This window comes from Scyliorhinus torazame, chromosome 3 (assembly GCF_047496885.1).
Source record: "Scyliorhinus torazame isolate Kashiwa2021f chromosome 3, sScyTor2.1, whole genome shotgun sequence".
Lineage (NCBI taxonomy): Eukaryota > Metazoa > Chordata > Chondrichthyes > Carcharhiniformes > Scyliorhinidae > Scyliorhinus > Scyliorhinus torazame.
This window is the reverse complement of record NC_092709.1, coordinates 7,844,452-7,864,785: the sequence shown is the minus strand read 5'-3', so window position 1 is coordinate 7,864,785 and position 20,334 is coordinate 7,844,452. Positions and strand designations below refer to the sequence as shown.

The window sequence follows — 20,334 nt, the reverse complement described above, 5'->3', positions numbered from 1 at the left end:
AGCACTTAGAAAACAGTGGCAGGATCGGACAGAGTCAGCATGGATTTATGAAGGGGAAATAATGCTTGACAAATCTACTGGAATTCTTCGAGGATGTAACGAGTAGAATTGATGAAGGAAACACGAGTAGGAATTAATGGGTCTTTTTTCAAATTCGCAGCAGTGACTAGTGGGGTATCGCAGGGAGCGGTGCTGGGACCCCAGCTATTCACAATATATATTAATGATTTAGATGAGGGAACAAAATGTAATATCTCCAAATTTACAGATGACACAAAGCTGGGTGGGAGGGTGAGCTGTGAGGAGGATGCAGAGATCCTTCAGTGTGATTTGGACAAGATGAGTGAGTGGGAAAATGAATGGCAGATGCAGAATAATTTGGATAAATGCGAGTTTATCCACTTTAGCAATAAAAACAAGAAGACAGACTATTATCTGAATGGCCATAAATTAGGAGAGAGGAATGTGCAACAAGACCGGAGTGTTCTCGTGCACCAGTCACTGAAAGTAAGGCAGGCGATAAAGAAGGAAAATGGTATGCTGGCCTTCACAGTGAGAGGATTCGAGTACAGGAGCAGGGATGTGTTGCTGCAATTATATAGGTGAGGCTACACCTGGAATATTGTGCGCTGTTTTGGTCCCCTTACCTGAGGAAGGATGTTCTTGTACTGGAGGGAGTGCAGCGAAGGTTTACCAGGCTGCTTCCTGGAATGGTGGGACTGACGTATGAGGCGAGATTGTGTCTGTTAGGACTACATCCACTGGAGTTCAGAAGAATGAGGGGGGATCTCATAGTAGCCTATAAAATTCTAACATGACTAGATAGGGTAGACGCAGGAAGAATGTTGCCGATGGTGGGTGTGTCCAGAGCCAGGGGTCACAGTCTGAGGATACGGGGTAAACCATGTCGGACAGAGATGAGGAGAAATTTCTTCACCCCAGAGAGGGGTGAGCCTGAGGAATTCATTACCACAGGAAGTAATTGAGGCCAAAACGTTGTTGTTTTCAAGAAGCAGTTAGATATAGCACTGAGGGTGAAGGGGATCAAAGGATATGGGGGGGAAAGTGGGATTAGGCTATTGAGTTGGATGATCAGCCATGATCATAATGAATAGCGGAGCAGGCTCGAAGAGCCGAATGGACTCCCCCTTTTACGTTTTTCACGTTTCTATAACATTTTGGCTTTCAAAAAGCAATCTGTGAACCTTTAACCTCCGGCCAACAGGAGGAGCGATCCAGCTACACTAACTGACAGTTTTGGTTCAGGTGGGGACATCTCACTTTAAAATCAGAACATCGCCGGTTCAAGTCTCACCCCCATAATTTAGGCATTAACACCCAAGCGGCCACTACCAGTGCAGTACTGAGGGAGTGCTGCACTGTCAGAGGGTCAGTACTGAGGGAGTGCTGCACTGTCAGAGGGTCAGTACTGAGGGAGTGCTGCACTGTCAGAGGGTCAGTACTGAGGGAGTGCTGCACTGTCAGAGGGTCAGTACTGAGGGAGTGCTGCACTGTCAGAGGGTCAGTACTGAGGGAGTGCTGCATTGTCAGAGGGTCAGTGCTGAGGGAGTGCTGCACTGTCAGAGGGTCAGTACTGAGGGAGTACTGCACTGTCAGAGGGTCAGTACTGAGGGAGTGCAGCACTGTCAGAAGGTCAGTACTGAGGGAGTGCTGCACTGTCAGAGGGTCAGTGCTGAGGGAGTGCTGCACTGTCAGAGGGTCAGTACTGAGGGAGTGCTGCACTGTCAGAAGGTCAGTACTGAGGGAGTGCAGCACTGTCAGAAGGTCAGTACTGAGGGAGTGCTGCACTGTCAGAGGGTAAGTACTGAGGGAGTGCTGCACTGTCAGAGGGTCAGTACTGAGGGAGTGCAGCACTGTCAGAAGGTCAGTACTGAGGGAGTGCTGCACTGTCAGAGGGTCAGTACTGAGGGAGTGCTGCACTGTCAGAGGGTCAGTACTGAGGGAGTGCTGCACTGTCAGAGGGTCAGTGCTGAGGGAGTGCTGCACTGTCAGAGGGTCAGTACTGAGGGAGTGCTGCACTGTCAGAGGGTCAGTACTGAGGGAGTGCTGCACTGTCAGAGGGTCAGTACTGAGGGAGTGCTGCACTGTCAGAGGGTCAGTATTGAGGGAGTGCTGCACTGTCAGAGGGTCAGTACTGAGGGAGTGCTGCACTGTCAGAGGGTCAGTACTGAGGGAGTGCTGCACTGTCAGAGGGTCAGTACTGAGGGAGTGCTGCACTGTCAGAGGGTCAGTATTGAGGGAGTGCTGCACTGTCAGAGGGTCAGTACTGAGGGAGTGCAGCACTGTCAGAGGGTCAGTACTGAGGGAGTGCAGCACTGTCAGAGGGTCAGTACTGAGGGAGTGCTGCACTGTCAGAGGGTCAGTACTGAGGGAGTGCTGCACTGTCAGAGGGTCAGCACTAAGTGAGTGCTGCACTGTCAGAGAGACAGTACTGAAGGAGTGCTGCACTGTCAGAGGGTCAGTACTGAGGGAGTGCTGCACTGTCAGAGGGTCAGTACTGAGTGAGTGCTGCACTGTCAGATGGTCAGTACTGAGGTAGTGCCGCACTATCAGAGGGTCAGTACTGAGGGAGTGCTGCACTGTCAGAGGGTCAGTACTGAGGGAGTGCTGCACTGTCAGAGGGTCAGTACTGAGGGAGTGCTGCACTGTCAGAGGGTCAGTATTGAGGGAGTGCTGCACTGTCAGAGGGTCAGTACTGAGGGAGTGCTGCACTGTCAGAGGGTCAGTACTGAGGGAGTGCTGCACTGTCAGAGGGTCAGTATTGAGGGAGTGCTGCACTGTCAGAGGGTCAGTACTGAGGGAGTGCAGCACTGTCAGAGGGTCAGTACTGAGGGAAGTGCAGCACTGTCAGAGGGTCAGTACTGAGGGAGTGCTGCACTGTCAGAGGGTCAGTACTGAGGGAGTGCTGCACTGTCAGAGGGTCAGTACTAAGTGAGTGCTGCACTGTCAGAGAGACAGTACTGAAGGAGTGCTGCACTGTCAGAGGGTCAGTACTGAGTGAGTGCTGCACTGTCAGATGGTCAGTACTGAGGTAGTGCCGCACTATCAGAGGGTCAGTACTGAGGGAGTGCTGCACTGTCAGAGGGTCAGTACTGAGTGAGTGCTGCACTGTCAGAGGGTCAGTACTGAGGGAGTGCTGCACTGTCAGAGGGTCAGTACTGAGTGAGTGCTGCACTGTCAGATGGTCAGTACTGAGGTAGTGCCGCACTATCAGAGGGTCAGTACTGAGGGAGTGCTGCACTGTCAGAGGGTCAGTACTGAGTGAGTGCTGCACTGTCAGAGGGTCAGTACTGAGGGAGTGCTGCACTGTCAGAGGGTCAGTACTGAGGGAGTGCTGCACTGTCAGAGGGTCAGTACTGAAGAAGTGTTGTTCTGTTGGTGATGTCCGTGTATAGTTGGACTAGGGTCATGAGTATTTATGGGCGAGGAGGTGTTGGACATTCCCTTCACTGAAGGGCATTGGTGAAAACGATGGGAATTAATCCAGCAACTTTAATTGGTGATTTCTCCAAAAAAAACTCAATAATGGCTCGATTAATTGAAGCCAGTTTCACCTCTTGCTATAACGGGCACAGTCTCTGGATTCAATAATGTAACCATTATCAGGCAACCTCACCTCGGGTGTCACTCGAAGATAGATGATTCCATCGAGCTCGATAGTTCTCCCAAAGCAGGTGTGTATCCAGGCATGCCAGTCCTGATACATAATCCATTCAGTCTCACTGATAGAATCAGATTCATACAAGTTGGAAGCAAAGACATACCTGTCATTAAAAAAATGAGTAAATGAGTTGCCCTGTTTGCTGTTGATGTTGCACAGCTTAAATCAGAGATTTACCTCATATTGGCCGCCTCCAGGGCATTGGCGAGCTGAAGGGGAGAATTTGCTCACAGTGCGTATCAATACAGTGAGGTGGAGTTGTCGAGGATGTTACAGTGCACCACATCTGGCCCATCTGGTTCTGTCCTTCTTGACACCCTCCTCCCCCTCTTCATCTCACATTCTGAACAGAACCGGCTATTCCTTTCTCCCTCATGAGCTGACCAAGTCTCCCTTCCGTTCATTACCAGGGATGGGCAGGATCTCCTGTCTGTTCCCGCCCACTGCCACCCCTCGCCATGGATGCAAAACCCCATCCATTGTCGATGTTGATGGATTACTTTAAATCCTTTTTGCTGCCCCTAATTCCTTCCTTTCCTTAAAGCTGTAGCCTCGCTCTCCCTTGGGTGGCTCTTCCCCATCTTTCAGCGCAGATTAGGTGTTCAGCTAGCTATTCAACCGTGAATGGAGGCACTTTACCCGACTCTGCTCTAACCTGACCTCCTCGCACTGGAGGTGAGTGAACAGTGTTGACGAGTGGAGCTAATAGTACTTGAGCAGAGATCTCACCCTGCTTTGGGCAATGCACAGTGCTAATTCACACCTACTTTTGTTTCTGATGCTGCAACAAAGAAAGACTTGCATTTGTATAGCATCTTTCACAAACATAGGGAGCTGGATTCTCCAATTTTGTGCCGACGCCGGCGTGGGAACTGTGGCATTATACGACGCGAAAATCGGCGCCGGACCCTCACCAATCCTGGGACTGGTGAGGGGCTGGCAGCTGTTCCGGGTAAATCTCCCAGTTCCTACAACAAAAACGGTCGGAGAATGGGCGGGTCCCGGGCCGCGCCTGCGCATGGCGACGACCTGCAGAGGTGGCGCCGCCGTGCGCGGACCCGACATGCCAAATACTGCTCCCTGGCCACCCCCCCACCAGTCCCCCCGGCCCTCGTGGAAGCCCCCCCAGCTAGCAGGACGGCTCCCGTCCGTCTGGTACGGAGCAAGACACAGTCCACAGCCGCCAGGCCGATATGGGCGTCGGGCAGTGGTGAATTCCGCCCATGGTGTCCCAAAGTACGTTCCATTCAATGAAGTAATTTGAAGTGTAAACAATGTTGTAATGCAGCAAACACAAACATCCAATTCACACTCAGCAAGAACATGACATTGTGATGATCAGTTTTAGTGATGATAATTGAGGGATAAATATTATCCAGGACTCTGAGGGAGAATTCCTCCCCTCTTCATCCTTAACTTAGTACCATGGCCCGGCACTGCAGGGGTTCTGGGTGGGGGTGGCGAAGGTGCTTTCAAAGGTGGTGGGGGTCCGGGTCGAGCCAGGCTGGGGGCTGGCTATATTCGGTGTTGCAGAAGAGCCGGGAGTGCAGGAGGCGAGAGAGGCTGATGTTTTGGCCTTTGCGTCCCTAGTAGCCCGGCGAAGGATACTGCTTATGTGGAAGGAAGCCAAACCCCCGGGCGTGGAGACCTGGATAAACGACATGGCAGGGTTTATAAAACTGGAACGGATAAAGTTCGCACTAAGGGGTTCGGCTCAAGGGTTCACCAGGCGGTGGCAACCGTTCATTAACTACCTCGCAGAACGATAAAGGAAATGGGAAGGTAACAGCAGCAACCCAGGGGGGAGGGGGGGGGGGGGTCCTCAGGGGTGTTTTTGTAAAGATATTGATACTTGGTTATGTATATTGAATTGCTGATTTTATTATTTGGGAGAGTTATTATTTTTGTTATGGCAGTTGCCATTTAGTTTATATATTATTTATTTATTTGTTAAAATATGGTCACGGTTATTTATATTGTTTTGCTGTTGTAATAAGGGGAAAAACCTTTGTACTGTTTTGTTTGGCCGAAAAAGTTGAATAAAATATATATATTTAAAAAACTTAGTACCATGAGATATTGTGCACCCGTCCTTGGCGGAATGTCTCATCTGAAAGATGGCACCTTTGACAGTGTAGCAATCTTCTGGCACTGGGAGTGTCAGCATGGACTTTGTGCTCACGTTTCTGGCATGGAGACTGACGAGGTGAGAGTGTGACTGACTGAGCCACGGCTGACCCCTGGCATTGGGATAATGTCATGTGAGAGTACCTTTAAGAAATAGGTGTTTAAGAAATGTACCTTTAAGAAATGGGTGTTTATCAGTGATGTCAGAGTGTGGGTGGAGCCGGGCTTTCTGTCAGCTTTTTACTTTTGTTTCAGGCTGTTTGCTGCAGGGTGTGTTTTAGTTTAGTTTTCAGAGCTGGATAGCTGCAGTCACAACCAGAAGATGTATTAGTCTCCCTCTCTGTAATCTAAAAACTGTAAGTCCATCCTTTGGTGATTTAAAACTAATAACTGCTCTCAGTAGTGACTTTAACCTGATGTGCTTCTGGTAAAAGTTCTTTTTTAAGTTTTATGGATGTTAAAAGGAAAGCTTAAAAGATTACTTAGTGTTGTATTCTTTGGGGGGTGTATTTGAATTAATGGTTGCTAAGATGTTCACTGTATGTTTTAAAAAGGTTAACTTGAATTCATAGAATAAACATTGTTTTGTTTTAAAAAATACTCATCCATTTCTGCTGTACCACACCTGTAGAGTGGGCCGTGTGCTCCCCATACCGCAATCTAGTAAAAGTTGTGGGTCAGGTGAGCTCCATGATACACTTTGGGGTTCTCTAAACCCTGACCCATAACAATCCAGAGAGATGATCACGTTCACACAGTGAAAGGAATGCCCCATTACCTGTCACTGTACAGAGACCGCTCAAAGAACTGGACTGGATGGGCAGAACGTTTGACCCTGTCGCTGAGAGATTTTAGCTGCGACCGTACTCTACTCAAACAGGCGTAATTCTGGAAGGTGTAGGCCCAGCGTTCTGGCTTGTCGTACATCATCTGGAGCAGATTCCCTCCGCTCTTTTGCGACGCAGTCAGCTCCTTCAACATACAAGCACAGGGAGTAAAGGTTAAAGCCAACACGACCCGAACACACCACCAAAAAATAAAACTTCATGAAACTTTCTTTGACAAGAAGGACTCTGCATGGGTCCAGAAACATTTAGTCCCCACACACACAGATGTTCATTTGCTAGTGTGGATGATGAGATCAGGGGATGGGCAAGCTCGGACAATTTATTCTCCTGACCGGACGCCATCTTTTGAGATAGTAATCCAAAATCTCACTCCCCGTTGGGTGGAATAAAAAAGAAACCACATCTGTTATTTTAAAAAAGAGCAAAGAATTTTCTTCGAGTCCTGGTGAATATCTATCCTTTGATCAACATCAGCACACAGTCACATTGCTGTGTCTGAGATTTTTCAATTCTGCAAATTGGCTGTCCAGTTCCCTATGTTACCATGACGACACTTCGCCCGAACTTCATTGGCTGAAAAGCGTTCTGAGGTATCCTGAGGTCAATAAGGGTGCTATATAAATGCAACTTCTTTCATCCCCCCCCCCCCCCCCCCCTTGCTGGGGAGTGACACTCACACGGGGTCTGACCAGAGCTAGTGCCACAAAGGGTTCTCCAATCAAATACTCTCCCATTCCTCTTCAAATGAAGGAGATGGAGGAAAACGTAGAGGCTGGATCGCAGAATTAACACTTTAAAAAAATATATATTTTATTGACGCATTTATAATTTAAACATTTTGAACAGAGATCTAACACACGGAAGCGGCCCGCAATAACACATCCAACACCCCCAACCCTAAACCTTAACTACCCATACATTAGGGGCACGTCGCCACTGTGCATGCGCGGGTTGGCGCCACCCCCCAGTGTGCGCCAGGAAGTAAGGCTGGAGCGGTTCACGCTCTAGATTCCCTTTCCTTATCCGCCGCAGAATGTTCTCTTAACGTTATGAAATTAATTATCAATATGGGATGAATCTGCAAAGCTCTCAGGTACAAGGTTCAACACCCATTGTGCGCTTCGCAAACCCGGAGCAGCTGCTGCTGCTGAAAGAGCAGCCGACAGACAGAGCTGAGGAGTGGGTTAGCTGCTGTCCGTCCACAGTATGGTGTGGGGGTGGGTGCTGAAGTCAGCAGCCCAGCTGGACAATGAAAGGTCCATTGAGCTGGTTACCAATCCAACTGACCTCGATAATACACTGTCCACTCCATATTACGGTTGGCATGGGCAGCGGGGCGGAAGTGTTTAAAAAGTGGGAAGGAAAGGGGGGCGGTGGGTGGAGGGTGAGCAGTCTGCCTGCCCCCACCCCCGCCACTCCCCCTCCCCTCCTCCACAATATTCAGCCCCTCATCTCAGTCCAACTGTGCAAACAAAAAGCCATCTTACCTCCGAATCTTCTTTCTCAGTTTGTACATTACACCAACGGGCAATGGGCTCAGCAACAACATCCCAATCATCACTGGCCTGTCCAAGTATCTGAACCAATGTTGATTTCCCAGCAGCTGTTAATATAGATTTTTTTTTAAAAAGCATTCAATTATGCCAGCCCTCATTGAAAGGTTCAATTCCAAGATAAAATTCAATTGCATGGTGAAACAGGGGGGCACAGTAGCACAGTGGTTAGCACTGTTGCTTCACAGCTCCAGGGTCCCAGGTTCGATTCCCCGCTGGGTCACTGTCTGTGCGGAGTCTGCACCTCCTCCCCGTGTCTGCGTGGGTTTCCTCCGGCTGCTCCGGTTTCCTCCCACAAGTCCCGAAAGACGTGGGCCGGGATTGTTCAAAATGGTGGCTAAGTGTTGATGCCGGCGTCAACAGGCCTCTTGGCTCAGCAATTCCGTGGCCCACAGGGGGCCAGCATGGCGGCGGAGTGCTGCACGCAGCGCCGGCGCCGATACGCGGCCCTGCACTGCCAGCCGGCGGCCCGCACATACGCACGGCAGCCGATTCCGCGCCGGTCCCCCACGACATGGTGGACCCACAGAGCGGGCCGGCGTGGAAGAAGGTAAGCCCCCCCCCCCCCCAGATCACGTGCGCCCGCCGATCGGTGGCCCCAATTGCGGGCCTGGTCGTCGCGGAGGCCCTCCCCGGATCCCCCCGCCACCCCCCCCCCCCCCCCACCAGGATGGCCTCCGCAGCCGCGACGCCGAGCTCTCGCTGGGTGGAACCATACGTGAACCACGCTGGCTGGAACTCGGCTGGTCGACCGTGGAGAATCGCTGTGGGGCGTCCGGCAACAGTTCCGACCGGCGCCGCGTCGACCGCGCGCGTGCGGCTAGCGCCGACTCTCTGGACGCCGGGGGTTTGACCCAATTGCGGGTCTGAAGCCCCATTCTCTGCCCCCACGCCGAGCGCGATTTCAGCGCGGTGTCTCGGAGAATCCTGGACGTGTTAGGTGAATCGGACATTCTGAATTCTCTCTCCGTGTCCCCAAAGAGGAGCCGGAATGTGGCGACTGGGGGCTTTTCACAGTAACGTCATTGCAGTGTTAATGTAAGCCTACTCGTGACAATCCATTTGTTGAAAGGGAAAAATTTGCAAGTTTGCAGGGACGAATTGGATAGCTCCTTCACACGACCAACGCCGGCCTTCTCCTGCGCGGTGTGCTGTTATAATCTCTCCAGAGAGTTTAACCTACCATCAAAAAATAATTTTAGAAAGAGCCAAGCTTAAGGGACTGTTGTGATCATAACAATACACCTTAGGTTACACCTTTAACATAAACTTGCTGAGGCATCCCACGGGAGTGACCATCTGGCAAACATTGAAGGGGAGCCACCTGGGGAGATATTGGGACAGGTGACCAGGTAGATTCTAAGGAGTATCTTAAACGGGCAGAAAGAGGCCAGCTGAGGGAGGAAATTCCAGAGTCTGAATTTCAAGATGACCTGGATTCGGCCCCAAAGAGTTGTCAGGGAACTCATTCTGCCAACTCCAGCAGCCCCGATGCCTTATTACTCTCTAAGGAGCATTGATTGGCATAAGGTGGGATGTCCACCTCTCACTCAGGAGGGTCTCCCGCGTTGGCGAGCTGCCGGCTAATCTGATTTGCCAGGAGCTCTCTGGGCTCTCCTGGTACAGCGCCCCAGTGGCCGGAGGAGGCACTGCAGGAAGCTGCCTGGAAATAGTTCCTGGGAACTGGAGGACAGGCGAATGGCTGGTGTCCCAACGTGGCAGGACTAGGGAACGCCTGGGCAGGTATGAAGGGGGCGATTGAGGTCTCAGGGGATAGGCGGTTTTGTGAGGGCCACGAAGAATCCAGCACGAGTTTTAAGGATACAAAGTAATAACATTTATTTACAATAACATATATGTATAACAGCAGCAACAACTTCCCTTGCTGCATACTCCTTCCTCTGGTTCCTAAACTGGCCAGCTTTATTTATACTAGGAGTTTACTAATGGTTTCTCCGCCCCCCTCATTGGGGAAGCTCATACTCCCACAGGATTGTGGGATTGTCATTAGTCCCCAGCCAATGGTAAGTAGGCAGGTTATAACATCCCTCCCCCTCAAAGTCCAAGGAATCCACCGAAGACCCTGGCGAAGGAGGACGTCGGACTCGTTTTGCCGCAGGCCGGACACCATTTGCACGCGGCGCTGGATCAGGCGGCGTGTAACGAGACGGAGACCGGCGCTTCCGTGATGAACGGCGCAACGGTTGTACATCCTCGGCCCGTGGACCCGAGGATTCCCCCTCTGAAGCATCCTGTGTCTCCATCTCAGAGTCAGAGTCTGCTGCCTCCGTCATGTCAGCGTCTCTATCTCCATTCGGTTCTGTAACGACCTGCGCAGGCTTCGAGTGAGGCACCAGTGGAAGATTGTGAGGACTACCTTCCCTTGTCTCTGGTCTCTGCGGCTGTAGAAATGAGCTCCGGGGGCGGGGAATCTTTTGAGGGGATAGTCTTCTGGACCGAACGTGGTCTACATGTTTGCGCTGGAGACGACCCTGGGCTTGCACCTGGTAAGATATCGGGCCCATTTGGTGAAAGATTACACCAGGAACCCACTGGGCACCACCAGCAAAATTCCGAACGAACACTGGGTCACCGGGCGCAAACTGCCGAATCGGCCGATGCCGAGAAAATCCCTGTCCCTGCCGTTCTCGTGTGCGGCGTACTTTTTAAAAAATATATATTTTATTCAAATTTTTTGGCCAAACAAAACAATACAAAGGTTTTCCTTTTTACAACAATAAAACAGTATAAATAACAGTGGCCGTTTTTAACAAATAAATAAATAATATATATATAAACTAAATGGCAACTGCCATATCAAAAATAATAACTCTCCAAAAATAAAATCAAACAATCCAATATACATAGCCTAATACAAATATCTATACAAAAACACCCCTGAGGACCCGCCCGGGCCCCCCCCCCCCCCCTGGGTTGCTGCTGCTACTTTCCCATTTCCTTTATCGTTCTGCGAGATAGTCAATGAACGGTTGCCACCGCCTGGTGAACCCTTGAGCCGAACCCCTTAGTGCGAACTTTATCCGTTCTAGTTTTATAAACCCTGCCATGTCGTTTATCCAGGTCTCCACGCCCGGGGGTTTGGCTTCCTTCCACATAAGCAATATCCTTCGCCGGGCTACTAGAGACGCAACGGCCAAAACATCAGCCTCTCTCGCCTCCTGCACTACCGGCTCTTCTGTGACCCCAAATATAGCCAACCCCCAGCTTGGCTTGACCCGGACCCCCACCACCTTCGAAAGCACATTCGCCACCCCCACCCAGAACCCCTGCAGTGCCGGACATGACCAAAACATGTGGGTGTGGTTTGCTGGGCTTCTCGAGCATCTCCCACACCTATCCTCTACCCCGGAAAATTTACTGAGCCTTGCTCCGGTCATATGCGCCCTGTGTAAAACCTTGAATTGTATCAGGCTTAGCCTGGCGCACGAGAACAACGAGATTACCCTACGTAGGGCATCAGCCCACAGCCCCTCCTCAATCTCTTCCCCCAGCTCTTCTTCCCATTTCCCCTTCAGCTCATCCACCATGATCTCCCCCTCGTCCCTCATTTCCCTGTATATATCCGACACCCTACCATCCCCCACCCATGTCCCTGAGATCACTCTATCTTGAATCTCCTGCGTCGGGAGCTGCGGGAATTCCCTCACCTGTTGCCTCGCAAAAGCCCTCAGTTGCATGTACCGAAATGCATTCCCTTGGGGCAACCCATATTTTTCCGTCAGCGCTCCCAGACTCGCAAACGTCCCGTCTACGAACAGATCTCTCAGTTGCACAACCCCAGCTCTCTGCCATGCTCCAAATCCCCCATCCATTCTCCCCGGGACAAACCTATGATTATTTCTTATCGGGGACCACACCGAGGCTCCCGTCCTTCCCCTATGCCGTCTCCACTGTCCCCAGATTTTTAGCGTTGCTGTGCGGCGTACTTTTGCGCCAATGTCCGGGAAAACCATACTAAGGCGGGTGCAAAGTCTCCGGCCCATTAGGAGTTCTGCGGGAGCTACCCCAGTCACCGCATGGGGGGTGGTCCTATACGTAAACAAAAAGCGAGCCAGTCTCGTGTCCATTGATCCGGAAGACTGCTTCTTTAGGCCTCTTTTGAATGTCTGCACTGCCAACCCATTTGAAGCCGGGTGGTAAGGGGCAGTGCGGATATGGCGTATGCCGTTCATCTTCGTGATCCTCACAAACTCCTCACTCATGAATGGAGTGCCGTTATCCGTGACCAGCACCTCGGGGAGGCCATGCGTACTAAACGACAAACGCATCTTTTCAATTGTTGCGCAGGACGTTGTCCCCTGCATCGTATGCACCTCTAGCCATTTAGACTGGGCGTTGATTAATAGAAGGAACATGGATCCTTGAAAAGGGCCTGCGAAATCTGCATGCAAGCGTGCCCAAGGCCACCCTGGCCATTCCCAGTGATGTAGGGGCGCGGCCGGCGGAAGCTTCTGATGCTCCTGGCAAATGGAGCAGTTTTGGGCCATGAAGAATCCAGCACAAGTTTTAAGGACACAAAGTAATAACATTTATTTACAATAACATATATATATATAACAGCAGCAGCAACTTCCCTTGCTGCACACTCCTCCCTGCTGGTTCCTAAACTGGCCAGCTTTATTTATACTAGGAGTTTACTAATGGTTTCTCCGCCCCCCTCATTGGGGAAGCTCATACTCCCACAGGATTGTGGGATTGTCATTAGTCCCCAGCCAATGGTAAGTAGGCAGGTTATAACAGGCGGGGAGGAGAGAGGTTTGCGGGGGCTTCCCCAGTCAGAAGGAGGCTACTGAAGGAGGTACAACCATCCCTCATTCCTATCCGAGATCCAACTTTGTTCAATTATGCATTTCCCTCCGAGCAGTCATCTACGCGACAGCCTAAATTTAAAGCTGGCCAGGGAAAAACCTTGCAGTGGCCATTAAGTGAGGGTGGCACGGTGGCGCAGTGGTTAGCGCTGCTGCCTCACGGCGCTGAGGACAGGGTTCATCTCGCCCCCAGGTCACTGTCTGTGTGGAGTTTGCACATTCTCCCTGTGTCTGCGTGGGTCTCGCCCCCACAACTCAAAAAGATGCGCAGGGTAGGTGTGCCCCTTAATTGGAAAAAAAAAGAATTGGATGCTCTAAATTTATTTTGTTTTAAAGTGGTCACTTAAAAACCTTATTTGGGGCACAGGTGGACGTCCTATCCAAGGTGCTCCTGCCCCGGAACAGACCTGCGGGCAGGATCTGGGATGGACACCAGAGTTGGAGAAGGGTACAGATCTCTGGGGGGGGTGGGGGGGGGGGGGGGGGGCTGTGGGTCATCACAGATATATGGAGGGTGCCAGTCCATGGAGACACCTGGAAGTGAGATTGAGAATTGTAACATTGAGGCGCTGCTGGACTGAGAGCCAAAATGTCAGCGAACACAGGCGGGGGCGGGGGATATCAATGAATTGTGCGAGTTAGGGTATTCAGCCCTCTGGAGCATTGCAGGGCGGGAAGATGTGTCGAAGTCAATCTCACAACTCAGGGAGCACTTACACAGTGCAGGAGGGACGGATTTTAAACAACATTTGGGGTCCTGCTTTTATTTTTGTATTTGTGATTGTTGAATTCGACGAAGCGTAAGGAAACAAACGGTTTATTGACGTTGGTCCCAGAAGGGAATACCTGTGCCCAGCCCACACTCGGCCTGCGATGCTTGTGTCCTGATTTGCCCCCCTGCTGGTGAGGGAGTTCCCCTCTCAGTGATGAAGCCCATTTTCCACAAGACTCACGGGGGGTCTAATCGGCCTGCTGGTGGGTATCCTGCAGGTAACAGCACTGTCGCAATAAAGGGCTTGTTGTAACACTACACTTTACAACAGAGGACCTCCCTCTTAAAATACGATGCAAACGAAACCATCTGTGGACCTCAATGTCTGAAATTAAGGTCGTGGAGAAGGATGGTAGCCACAAAGGAGCTGAATGCAATCAAATATGAACGGGAATTAAACTGCAGATGGAGGCAGAGCTGTCGAGCTCTCCCTGCAGCGGCTAAGGCTCCAGTTCACAAGCAGAGCCTGCATGTTAAAGGCGTTCCATTGTCCGATTGTACAAAGCTGCAACTGTCACTCACCTATATTTCCCTCGATGGAAACTTTCCTGGGTTTAACACTGCCAGAATGATGTCTGCTCCTTTTGCTGGGGGGAACCGCCATGGTAGGCTGGGGGTGAGAGTGAGAGAAGTGATTGTAATCTCTTGTCTCTGCTCTCTCTCTCTCTCTGAGCAGTGATGCAGCTGGGTTAGTGAGAGTTAAGAGACAGGAAACACGTTCTCTCGCATTCATTCATTCATTCATTCTGTAGCAGCTCCATGTGTGGCCACAATTTCAGGGATCATTGCAAGAGCTTCACAAACAACCACCGACCCCTGAATGTCTCTTCCGGAACAAAAATATTCCAGCTCACACTCATTTCTAGAGATTCACTGTCGTATGAAAATAAACACATTGACAGTTACAACAACAACATCTATTTATAAAAGAGTGACGTTTTGAAAAATATATTTCTATTGAAGAAACGTTTAGTTATAACAAAGTAATGCCACACTTTATCATCAATACAGAGGTACAACCCAGAAATAGCACAATCAATACTCAATAACCCCATTAAACCCAACCAATCAAACTTATAACTGAAACCAGCCCCCCCCCCCCTCAACAGCTGACGGTGACTAATACTGTGAAAAAGGAAATGATTTGCTGCCATCTCAAGTAGAACCTTCTACCGACCCTCTAACGATGCACTTGACCTTCTCCAGATACATGGGGCTGGATTCTCCGATTTTGAGACTAAGTGGTGACGGCGGGCGAAGGAACCGTGGAGTTTTACTCTGAATGAGCGCGCACCATCGCCACATGGAACGCAATCAATTCCACGCCAGATTTGCCAGGTCGGTGATTGCCGCACGTGAGGCTCGCACGCCGCAGCCGCACTTAAACGGTCCTTCCCCCCCCCCCCCACATCGTCCCAGCCAACAAGATGGCCGGGAGGAGATCAACAGCACGGTCCAGGGACGCTGAGCTGGACACCCTCCTGGACACCGTGGAGGAGAGGCGGGTGACCCTGTACCCCGGCCCGGGAGGAGGGCCACCAGGCGCCGCCGTTCACTGTGCCTGGGCGCAGGTGGCAGAGGTGGGCAGCGCCGTCTGGACTGGCATGTGGTGGCGGAAGAAACTCCGCGACTTCCTCAGGGGGCCAGGGTGAGTCGGCAGCACTGTGCCCCTCTGGCACTAACCCCGGCCCCCCCCCCCCACATACCCGTACCCGTCTCCTCCCCCCCCCCCGGGGAACAGCAGAACCCTCGCCCTGCCCCACATGCCAGCTAGCACGCCAGCCGCCATGGCCGGGTGCTGTGGCCACTGAGACCACCATCTACCCAACCCCTGGGCTGCATGCATCGGAACGTCTAATGGTTTTTCTGTTTGTATTCCACCCCCCCACCCCCACCCCTCCCATCCCACCCCCAGGAGAAGGCCGCGCATATCCACCGAGAGCGGTAAAAGATGGGGGGGGGGGGGGGACCACCATACCTGCGGCCCCTCACCGTGCCCGAGCAGTGGGCACCGGACATGGCCGGCAGCCCGGAGGAAAGGGAGGTCGCCCCCTCCCACACACCCCACCCTCCCGCCCCCTTACCCCCCTCACCCCTCCTCAACCCACACCCCCCTCAACCCCCGCACTCCCACAACCCTTGCCCCCCATGCCCCCTCAATCCACACCCCTCCCACCCCCACACCCTCCCACCCCCCTCAACCTGCACCCCCACACCCCCCTCAACCCCGCAACACTCTCCCCCCCACACCCCATGCCCCTTCAACCCACACCCCTCCCAGCCCGCACACACTCCCACCCCCCTCAACCTGCACCCCCACACCCCCCTCAACCCCACACACCCCCCTCAACCTCACCCCCCCACCCTCCACACACCCGCACCCTTACCCTGCCCCCTCACCCTCCTCAACCCACACTCCCCTCAACCTCCACACTCCCCCAACACTCGCCCCCCCCACACGCCATGCCCCTTCAACCCACACCCCTCCCACTCCCCACACACTCCCACCCCCCTCAACCTGCACCCCCCTCAACCCCACCCCCCACACCCTCCACACACCCGCACCCTCAAACCGCGCCTCCCTCAACTCAACCCCCCCTCAATCCCACCCCCCCACCCTCCACACACCCGCACCCTCAACACGCACCCCCACCCCCCCACACCTGCACCCCCAACCCGCACCCCCCTCAACCACCACACCCACCAACCCCCACCTCCCCCACACCCCACCCTAAGCTCCACCCTCCCACCCAAGCCCCTCCCACATCCCCATCCCCCCAGGCCCTACTACTCCCTACATACACCCAACGCAAGCCGTATTGATTTAGTGACTTTAACGCTAACAAAACGTCCCGAGGAGCTTTACAACGACATTATAAAAGATACGACATTGGGCCAGCCGAGGAGATACCAGGATAATTCTCCATTTTAAGGCGCCATGGCTGCTGGGGGGGAGCAAGAAAGTAAGAAAACTCTTAAAACCTCTCCACAATTGTCGACCTTGCTGGGGGGGGAAATTATTTGGTGCCAACACTGTGGGCGCTGCCCCAGGGTGGGGCCCCGACGATTCATGGTGTCCCTCTTGGGGTCGGTCTGGCCTGGTTCGGACCGCCACTGCTGTGATATGCGGATTTAAACACATCCAATTGGTACAACTCACAGGCCCCTGGCTGCTCACTCTGTCCTGCAAATGCTCACAGAGCCTCTGGTCATTTGGGAGCCCACCCAGGCCACCCCTCTGGAAAAGCTCAGACCCCAACTGACCCATCAACAGCTGACCCATCACCGGGATGGGCGTGGCCAAGCTCAATCAGAGCTGACACTCCTCAGAAGCCCCACTGTGGGGTTTAATAACGGCGCAGGTAACCCAAGGCAATTTATAGAGACATTTATCAATAACATTCATTATCTACATGAGGCCCAAATCCAGCTTAGCACGACCTCTCTCCTTTCTCGTCAGCCTCAGACTGGCCGACCTTTCATTCCAGTGCGAGTAAGCTAGCCCACCCCCTTCAGTCCCAATGAACACAGGGAAACCTTCCCAAATTGGGTGTGCCACGTGCAGTTTATTACACTGGGGAAGCAGGGGAATAGCAGAGCTCACCCCAGCAGAGGACACAAGCACTGTGGCCTTTGGCACCCTCCCTGGCACACTGCCCCCTCTCAGGGGCAGAGGCCTCACCAGTGACACTATCAGCTAGCCCACCCCTCAGGACCACCAGCTGTCTCATAGAATTTACAGTGCAGAAGGAGGCCATTCGGCTATCGAGTCTGCACCGGCTCTTGGAAAGAGCACCCTACCCAAGGTCAACACCTCCACCCAATCCCCATAACCCAGTAACCCCACCCAACACTAAGGGCAATTTTGGACACTAAGGGCAATTTATCATGGCCAATCCACCTAATCTGCACATCTTTGGACTGTGGGAGGAAACCGGAGCACCCGGAGGAAACCCACGCACACACGGGGAGGATGTGCAGACTCCACACAGACAGTGACCTAAGCTGGAATCGAACCTGGGACCCTGGAGCTGTGAAGCAATTGTGCTATCCACAATGCTACCGTGCTGCTCTCCAATCCCTGCCGCCCACCGCGCCCCTGCTCCCATCCGTCCTGACCTCAGTCAGGTTGTCACAATCCGTGTGACACACCCGGGACACACATCACACGGCAGCTACACTCCCGGCAGACACACATTTCGCTGCTTCACCCCCACCTGTAGGACCTGCCCACACACAGGGCTCTAAACATTGAGGTGATTGATGGCACACCGTGACCCTCTCCACAACCAGGTGCCCCCCCTGCTGGTGGGATAACTCACGGCCCACCCAATGAGGGCACGCACAGTAAACCCTGCCAGGGAGGTAGGACAGGGGCTGCAAACCCTCTCACTGATACTGGTTGCAGTGGCCAGCGGTACCTTGTCAACAGGGACGGGTGGTGAAGATCGAGACTCCCCGGTGCCACTCACACATCAGGGGGGACGGGGACGGCAGAGGGGTGGGGGTGGGATGGGGGGGGGGGATATGTGAAGGGCGGGGCTGAAGTGCGACTCAGGGTCACCGTGTAGCCTGTTGGATCTGGATGAGCAAGGGAATACTCATCGTGCTGACAAGCCTTCTCTTTCCCCACCCCCATGCAGACAATGAATTTCAGAGTCCAGCCAGGAATGCTCGCTATCTACCTGGTCGCAGCTGTTGTTGCGGGTGCACGGAGGCAGCAGGCAGGGACCTACTCGGGGAGGACACTGCACAAAAGGAGCCTGTGTGGGTTTCCTCCGGGGGCTCCGGTTTCCTCCCACAAATCCCGAAAGGCGTGCTGTTAGGTGAATTGGACATTCTGAATTCTCCCTCTGTGTACCCAAACAGGCGCCGGAGTGTGGCGACAAGGGGATTTTCACAGTAACTCCATTGCAGTGTTAATGTAAGTCTACTTGTGACACGAATAAAGATTATTATTATTATCAAGTCAGCACTGACTGTCCAAACGAGCATTGTGACTCTGCACCATTCCCTGATCATTCAAATAATCATCTCAGTTAAACCGACCTCCACCACACTTGCAGACAGTGCAATCCTGACCCGAACCGCTCGCTCATGAGTTTTTTCTCACATCACGTGATGGTATCTTTAAACCAAGATTTTAAACAAAGGAGTATGATTTATAATTGATTATTTGAAAGTGTAATGAGAATTCACAGAAAACACACAGTGGCCCAAGCCGGGAATCGAACCTGGGACCCTGGCGCTGTGAAGCTACAGTGCTAACCATCTACCTGAAATCGGGGTTCGTGCCGGACGCCAGACCAGCCGCTATGCTGCGGCCCTCGGCTGGATCGGGGTTCGCGCCTGCGGGCCAGCGGGAAGATACTAACACACCCTCAGGAGTCATTTGCATCCATTTAGTAGGCTCGGCACCAAAGTGTCTGGGCCTGAGTGATCCTCTGCTCCTCTGGACCGGGAGTCCCGTGGGCGAGATTCACAACAGGTCCTACTGTACGTGAGCCTGACATGGTGATCCTCACAGTGGGCCAAGGGAGTAACTCCTTAAGGGGGTTGCCCTCAGAGCCCATCGGAGGCCCACTCTCCCTCCCACAATCTACGCTGTGGTGATGTGCACCAATGTAAATACATGTAGCTAGCTAGACACCAGAGGGAGCACCAGTGACACCACACACACACACCCAACCAATAGATCAGGTAGCTAGGATACGACCAATGGGCATTCACGATACACAAGGAGGTGACACGACCACAGGGGGGCATTACACCAACCCATATATAAAGGACACCACACACATGACCTGCCGCTTTCCAGTGGAGACAGTCAGTGAGTACAGACACAGGGTTGATTCAATATCACTCCCACCACGTGGATTGCAGCAACTGGTTAGTCAGTCTGGGTAGCTACAGTAGGATTAGCAGTAGTGTCGAACCCGAGTAATAGAAGTGTAAATAGTTTAATAAACGTGTTGAAGTTATCTCCACGTCTGAACCTTCCTTTGTCAAGTGAACCACAAGGAAGCCGCTTATGTTACACCTACAACATAACAAATCATGGTACCAGGAGTGAACTGTTTCAATCCAGACAGCCATACCTCAGCGTACAGTGACGCCAGCAACGATACCCAGGCAAGATGTTCGAGATCCGGGTTCCGCAGCAGCTCCAGTGCCCTGGCGATCTCCGCGAAAACTGGCGGGCATTCCGGCAAAGGTTTGAAATCTTCCTGGTGGCAGCCGAACTAGAAGAAGTGGCCGATCCTGAAAAAACAGAGCTTCTCCTCACCATCGCCGGTGCCAGAGCAGAAGAAATCTTTTTAAAATTCAAGTTCTCCAAAGGGCAAAACAGGAGCGACTTCCAGGCAGTCCTGGACAAAAAACACACTCCAACCAGCAAGAAAAGGTAAGAGAAGCGCCAGTACTCACCACGATGCCAAGCTCCCGGAGCAGAGAACGAGTTTGATCGGTGGCCATCTTTCTAAATGGGCTGCACTTGCGCAGTTGCGTGAGAAGCATGCAGAAC

General features: G+C 52.5%; 1 protein-coding gene across 1 annotated transcript in view; it reads right to left on the bottom strand.

Moving 5' to 3' along the window:
* dck (deoxycytidine kinase) overlaps positions 1–14,519 on the bottom strand; it is a 37,965-nt gene extending 23,446 nt beyond the window's left edge. The window contains exons 1-4 of the mRNA XM_072495255.1: positions 14,334–14,519; positions 8,145–8,260; positions 6,588–6,781; positions 3,638–3,785 (exon numbers count right to left, since the gene is read on the bottom strand). Coding sequence (XP_072351356.1) covers positions 3,638–3,785; positions 6,588–6,781; positions 8,145–8,260; positions 14,334–14,415 — 540 coding nt within the window. The 5' untranslated portion in view covers positions 14,416–14,519. The remainder of the gene's footprint in view (positions 1–3,637; positions 3,786–6,587; positions 6,782–8,144; positions 8,261–14,333) is intronic.
* Between the last annotated feature and the right edge of the window lie 5,815 nt (positions 14,520–20,334).